Here is a 7,139-nt window from a genome sequence, read left to right as displayed (position 1 = left end):
CCTTGTTGGCCTCTTTAGGAAAGGGCTGCCAATGCTGCTTGCCCATCATGCAAGCTTCACATACATCGGGTAGATCTGTAATTTCTAGTAGGTTTGCAATCATTCAACTTTTATGCATCTCCTTTAAAGAAGTAAGGTTTAGATGACCAAACCTCTCATGCCACAGCTTAGTGTTCTTCACATCGGCGCGAGCACTGAAAGATGAGAGTTCGTAGATGTTGTTGCGCCATGTACCTTTACCAACAACCTTTCCTTGAAGATCCAAAATCTGTGCACCATTCTTATCGAATTAAACTTTGAGATCCTGATCCGTGATCGCAGAAACGGACAATAAGTTCCTCTTGATATCTGGCACATAAAGAACATCAGACTGTTTTACAACTCCATCTGACTTGAGAGCAATCATACCTTTTCCTTTTGCTGGACATTTTGCATCATTGTTGACTACTATCAAGATGTCATTCCCTACTGGCTGTAGAGAGGTATACCAATCCTTCCGACCGGTCATGTGGCGCGATGCACCACTTTCAATAATCCAAGGTTCTTCTGCAGGTACATGAACTGCCTCCATGCAAATCTCCTCAATTGCTACAAATAGCTCTACTGGTACTGCCTGCGCGCTGTTGCTGGATTCTTTCTTTACTCCGTTCTTCTCATCTGCAAACTTCTTCTAGCACTCATTCTCCTTGTGCCCTGCCTTGTTGCAATAGAAGCACTTGCTCTTCCTCTTTCTCTTTTTATCATCAGAAGAAGATGGGTTACAAGAGTCCTTACCCTTGCCTTTCTTTGATCCAGCCGAGAAAGCCGAATCTTCTCCAGTCCTCGTCTTTTGATGCATCTCCTCCTCGAGAAGCATTGCATTGAAATCCTCAAAGTTGAGGGACAGATTTTTGATCTGCGTATTCAACGCCGTAACAAGACCGTCGTACTTTGGTGGGAGAATCTGTATGCACCTTCGTGCTAGTAGATTCTCGCTGGTGATGGTGATGCCAGTTGCAGTCATCTGATCGCGCTTCTTCACCCCAGGGATGAACTTCTCTGTTGTTTCAGACTCAGACAGTTTCTCGTTCGCGAGTTGAATCTCTAGATTCTAAATCTGTGTCTGATTCGTGGTCTCGTACTGATTTTTCAAGATCGTCCATGCCTCTTTCGTTGTGGTGACATGTTGAATTAATGTCATGACAGAATCACTTACACTGCAGATAATAGAACACATCGCATCTACATTTCTCCTTGTCCACGCGAGAATCTCATCTCCAGTTGATACTATCTGTTGTGCTACATTGGCTGGATTCGATCTCGAAACCGGCTTTAGGTCCACCCTAGTAGCAGTATCCCAAAGCTCATATGCACTTAGGATGGTCTTCATTTTGCACTTCCAAAGTGAATAGTTAGTGCCGTCCAACTTTTCGCTTTCGCCGAACGGTGGGATTCGCAGTCATGCGGGCTGGGCCATCCCTCACAATCTACTCGCAAATAGAAACACACTACCAAATCTTCTTGCTAGAGTCCAGGCTCTGATACCATGTAAGAAAACAATACAACGTCTGTGCTCAACAGATAACATGATCTCGTACGCAAGAGAGAAAAACAGATAGTATGGAGAATAAAAAATTTGATCACTGTAACACTGATACAATAGATGGCGCTGCCTCCCAACCGTGCACTCCTGTGAGAGAAGCTGCAATGGTGTGCTGGAAACAATAGAGGACAGAGGCTGGATGCGAAGGAATCAAGGTTGCTATAGCCAGTGATGAAATGGGCTTCACGAGCTTGCTCTTATATAGCCACCAGTCATAGTCGGTTAGACCCAATTGGGTGACCGACCCAGTCCGCCCAAAACGATCGACTGGGAGTCGTTCCCGAAATAGGCCACTAACCACACGATAGAACCGTGGCGTAAAATAGAGCAACTATCCTACGGTCTGTGTTCGACCCAGAGCCATCCGAGTCATGGGATACCTTCCCGCACTTGCATGTGGCCTAGTTGGCAGTGTGCCAACTCTATTTGAAGCCGTCCAACCATCAGGCCACACATGGCCCCCATCTGGTGTCCAAACTAGGACCTACCGAATAACCGAGCTACTCAAATACCTTCTCCTCATATGGGGGGCTTACAAGTAGAGTTAACTGGTTCCCGTGTAGTTACACGAGAGTGGAGCATTGATATCTAACAGAGGGCTCATGTTTTGAGCCCCAGAAGGGGCACATTTGATAGGCTAGAGGAGGCAAAATGAGCGACCAATAGGTCGACCATTTTGGGCCTAATTGAGTCGGTTAGTTGAACCCTTTAGGCCTATAAAAGGGAGGGCCTTGTGCCCTCATATTTCATCATCTAGAGCAACCCTGTGACAACGGATAGGAGCAGCAAGAAGGCAAGCCTTGGGTCTATCCATAGGAGGTGAAGGTGCTGCAGACTGAGCTTGAGTGACAGCCCACCTAGGCTGGTTTCCAAACAGTAAGGTGGAGAGGGTTGTTCTGTACAAAAAGTTTAAAGGTGCTCGAGATGGAGCACGCGGGCTCAAGTCTAGAGATAGCCAACAGATGGCTAAAGGACCTTGTGGTAGATCACAGAACCACACCATTGGTGGGACTCTAGATCTATCTCTTTTGTATTGTGTCCATAGCTTTGAACATAAATATATTATAGTGTCTTCTAAATCTGGTGGCTCATTGTCTATTGATGAGCCTGCACATCTTATCCTATGCACATAAGTTTATATACTTTTGTAAGACTAGAATAAGTCCAATCATACAAATTTAGATTTTTTGTTGTTCTAAAGACAAAAAATATACACCAAAAATAAAAGAAAAAATAAAAGAGAAGAAAAAAGAGGTAAACAAAAACTTTTATGAAAAACAAAAGGAAGACATACTTATCAAGCAAAGCAACACTTATGTCGTCATCAGTGCCCAAGCATAGACAACTATACCAAGTTTCTAAAGACCCGCAGAGTCTCTTAGACAAACCCAAACCCAATGCTTACTAAAATACGTCAGATAAACAAAAGAGAAAGAAAACAAAAAATAAAGAAGAAAGAAAGAAGATGACTAAGCAAAAATAAACAATCAAGTCAAGAAACAAAAAACAAAATCTTCCAAAATTTTGGAATTAACGTTCTCTCTTCTGTCTCTCACTCACTACCCTTTACACATATGTATTACTTCCTACAAAGAGGCAAAATTACATTCCTAACTTAGAAAGCACAAGCATACTCAATCAAACTCTCTTTTGAAACTAAAAGAAAAACGGGATATGCATATAAGTTTAAGAAGTTTGTGATTCCACACCCCATGCCACACTGTGTGAGTTCCTAGGCAATTCTATCAATCTTCCGCCATGCATACCCTTTGTTGGTCCATTTCTGACAAATATGATGGCTATAATGATTCAAGTTCAATAAACTATTAGCTAAGCAAGTGTTGTGGCAATCCAATTGCATGGATACTGTATTTGTCTTCTATAAGTCTCACAATTTCAAATTATAGATATCATGCTCGCCTAGTTTGTGAGCTAAATAGGAAAGTTTAAGAATTTAAATAGGCCATAGAATATCCATATGGATCATGCCAACTTTGGTGGGTAAGAGGAAAGAGAAGTGCCTCCAATTATTAGACAAGTAATCTATATTATGGCAAAGGAACAGGTATAAATATACAAATGTCATTAGGATTGCCATGACTAATCTAGCATTAGCCTCGTACATATATTAATCCACACCAAAAAGAATTGGTAGGGCATTGAAACACAAACGCTAACAAAAACAAACATGCTTGCCAAACTGATTTTGAAAATTAAGGATATGCTATGATTTTAAATTACTCCAAATACAGCCATTGCAAAGTAATCCAACACATCATAACACAATGTGCATATTGCTTTGTGATGATAAAATCTTAAAGTTTCTAAAAGAACTAAATGATCGGCAATTCCAAAATTCAAGTGCCTAATCTTATTTAAGCAACAATCTTCATCTTTGATCAACCCTGTTATCTCTCAAAATGTAGCTCTCACTGTTTAAAACCTATGCTCTGATACCGTTGAAGCATAAATAATAAAGAGACTCAAGCTTGACAAGATATAAGCATATCTTCCCCACTCCCCAAAAAAAGAGCAACAGAGAATTCACTTAAGTCTACTTATTGTTATGCATATCAAGAAGACCATAAATTGAAACTCAATGCTTCTGAGTATATCAGCCTTGCGTTCCTTAAGGGCACAGCCAGCTATGTGAAGACAAATTTTGTACACCACAGCTACACTGCTTGAAAACGAAATTAGGCATGTCGTGATAGGAAAGCACATATGACAATGTTAAGAGATTTTATGTGCTATCGCCCAACTTGAGAATGTCTGCTTACAGCTACAAGTTTAAATTCTAACAGTAAAAGTTGTTAACATCTCAATCAATAATGTCACTGCTGACAGTCTTGCTGGCAGAAGACAAAACTCACTACCAACAGTCGTTGGTTAAGATCCTCAACCATTCAAACTCGGTTATATCCTACCCTCTTGTTAAACATCCGCCGAATAAGAAACACTTGAGAGAGACTTGCCATAATCAATGCTAGATATTCTGCCAAGGTATAGCCCACCAATCGCTTTCGGGTGCTTTCAGCAGCTGCAATGCAGAAGTCAAGTAAAATTAAAACTGTATCATGCTTAACGTTTTTTCCTTCTTGAAATTCTAGCCTATCACACTACTTCCTAGCAGTCTCATGTTCTGGTGACAAATTGCAAATCTGACAATGTGCTTCAAATATCTTACAGATGACTACGGCCAGTATTCCAAAGTTCAGTCAGCCCTAACATAGCTATGCATCTCCCCTCTATTAGGGCTGCAACAGCCTGTACGATAGAGATGAGACGGAGAAGTTTCTAACAGAAGTTGACCAAACACAATGTCAACTTCCCACCCCATACATCCCTGTGACACATTTATGGGTCCAGAGAGGGGGGGGGCAGGGGGGAAGAGAGAGGGGGGGGGGGAGAGAGAGAGAGAGAGAGAGAGAGAGAGAACTGTAACGATGCCGTGTGTCACGGGCTCTCAAGTATTGTTGTTCTGCAGAGACAGCCTCAAGTGCTTCTCTAAGCTCCGCAATTCTCACAGTAACAGGATTGAGATGTTCTGAAAAAATACAGCATCATATATGAGAATATTTGAATTAATAAGATCATCCCAATCTCACACAAAAATAGTCATTTAAAAGCAAAGGTAAGAAGCAACAAGGGACAGGGAAAGAGAGAGAGAACAATAGACAGATTGCAGCATCTGAGAACTCATTCCTATTGCATGGCCAGGCCAAGCTCTGGCTCACGATTAACTAAGCACAGAAGGCACTAGTCCTAATGAAATTACCATCTTTAGCAAGGTCGTGGTCATTGGGGATGTGGCCTATATGTATGTAAAAAGCAATGGTTTCTGGTGTACTCCCCCTATTGTGAAAACAGAACTTGTAGGGACCTCTTCTGGGCGCCCTAAATTCAAACTTGTCTGTAGCCTTTCCTTTGGCACTCGAAACCACAGTTCCTGCAGGTGCAAACACCTGGACTAAAAAACAATCTGTCAGTGATACATTCATTAGGCACCGTAAATAGCAACGGAAAAGCAAGATTTCTGCATCATTATGGTCCCTCTCTCATGCAAAGCCTGCCAGATAGAGGAAAGTCCTGGCAAACACCCACTCGTACTGTCATTCTAGAGATCCTGCAGGTAGTCTATGTCCAGACGTTTCATACAAATCCAGATTATAATTCTAAGTGCGCTATGAGAATGGGAAATACTGTCATTTCTGTAACTTTCGTTCTAGGAGAACACGAAAATCGAAATACCTACAATTTCTTAAGCAGATCTAAATACTTTAGGTCCTTGACTTTTAGTTTCCCAGGTGCTGAGCTATCAATGACCACTTCAACTGTTCTTCTTATTGACAATCAAAAAATCATGATTAACGAGCCCTCATCAATAAAGATGCAAACGGAGCAATGTGAGAGCTCGACGTTAAATCTCTGGAGGAGGCACTGCTGTTTGAGAGTGAATGGCTTCGATGGCTTCGAAGAACTTCTCAACAAGGAGATCAACGGGGGGCGCACCACAAAATGGGACAAGATGCCAGCCTAGAAAAATTTCACAGCCTTCACTATTAAACCCACTAAATGAAAACAGCTTCCAGTGAATATTCCATGTGCCGAACCCTACTCTTCTCAATGTTCAAAAACCCTCTTGAGCTTCACGAACTGCTAGACTAAATTGTCGACGCACTTCCATAAGAATCTCACAGTAAGCATAGGGTTCTCAGAGTGGTTGCGGACCTAAAAAGGAGGCCATAATAACTCCTCCTGGCTAATACAAGGCACAAAAGTAAAGACCGACTTTGTGGGTTACTGGCTTACCGTAAAGTCGATCCCAGGGTGATCCGCAGCCCAGAAAATCTCATGGTCTACAACCACATAATTGCCAGTGACAAGATCGCCCTCAAATTCTACGTTCTCATAGATGCATTCTGTGTTGTGGACGGTGATTTGCAATCCATCACAAAGATGGCGAAGCATCAAAACCCATAACAACCCAACCAGCAAGCTAAATCGCCTGCGACAGTCTCCCATTCTCGATACAGGCATCATCAACTCTGAACAGATCACAAGTGGGCTTTGCACTCCCTATAAAACTTGCAAATTCGCCGACCATGTAGGACAATGTCCTAGTCACAAACTTGACCCTTCGTGGTTTAACGATTATATCTTAAGGTGTATGGGTTAGTTACCCAAAAATTCTCTCTCAAATTTTTTTTGGCGGGTAAAATAACACCATTGTATATTAAGCGAATTCGTAGATACAAAAGGAATAAAATTTCAGCCTCCCAGGTAGGCTCTTACAAGTAGCGATGGTAATGGTACCATCTCTGAGAGGAAACAGAATGTATCTTCAAGAAAGCTAGTGGTAATGGCGCCCTCTATGACGAATCCATGATGAGCTAAGTAGAGTTTTCTTGTTCTTTGGAAGAAGATATCAAGTATTTCATGAGGTTGCTTTACCCACACACAAATGTTGGTTTGCACTCATGCCTTATTCACTCCATAAGGCTGTTATACATGATACTAAGCATCTAAATGAACCTATAATTTTTTTGTTACATTG

General features: G+C 41.7%; 1 protein-coding gene across 1 annotated transcript; it reads right to left on the bottom strand.

The window, feature by feature from the left end:
* Nucleotides 1-4,167: 4,167 nt before the first annotated feature.
* Nucleotides 4,168-6,700, bottom strand: LOC147905321 (emp24/gp25L/p24 family/GOLD family protein). Its single transcript, XM_087400344.1, has 5 exons — nt 6,684-6,700; nt 6,395-6,653; nt 5,361-5,547; nt 5,022-5,129; nt 4,168-4,622 (listed from the first exon to the last, which is right to left on the bottom strand). Exons 2-5 carry the CDS (start codon nt 6,623-6,625, stop codon nt 4,489-4,491), a joined length of 660 nt encoding a protein of 219 aa, XP_087256470.1. The 5' UTR covers nt 6,626-6,653; nt 6,684-6,700; the 3' UTR covers nt 4,168-4,488.
* Between the last annotated feature and the right edge of the window lie 439 nt (nt 6,701-7,139).

Source organism: Dipteris shenzhenensis, chromosome 1, assembly GCF_047967505.1.
Source record: "Dipteris shenzhenensis isolate YYH24624 ecotype China chromosome 1, Dip_SZ_1.0, whole genome shotgun sequence".
NCBI classification, from domain to species: domain Eukaryota; kingdom Viridiplantae; phylum Streptophyta; class Polypodiopsida; order Gleicheniales; family Dipteridaceae; genus Dipteris; species Dipteris shenzhenensis.
This window is presented reverse-complemented; position numbering and strand designations above follow the sequence as displayed.

What these genes read in the sequence shown, in the direction of transcription:
- LOC147905321 (XM_087400344.1), bottom strand. Translation starts at nt 6,625, where the DNA reads ATGATGCCTGTATCGAGAATGGGAGACTGTCGCAGGCGATTTAGCTTG. An exon ending in ACCCTGGGATCGACTTTACG is followed by an intron (nt 5,548 to 6,394) that starts GTAAGCCAGTAA and finishes TTTTTAGTCCAG; the next exon opens with GTGTTTGCACCTGCAGGAAC. An exon ending in TGACACACGGCATCGTTACA is followed by an intron (nt 4,623 to 5,021) that starts GTTCTCTCTCTC and finishes TCTGCATTGCAG; the next exon opens with CTGCTGAAAGCACCCGAAAG.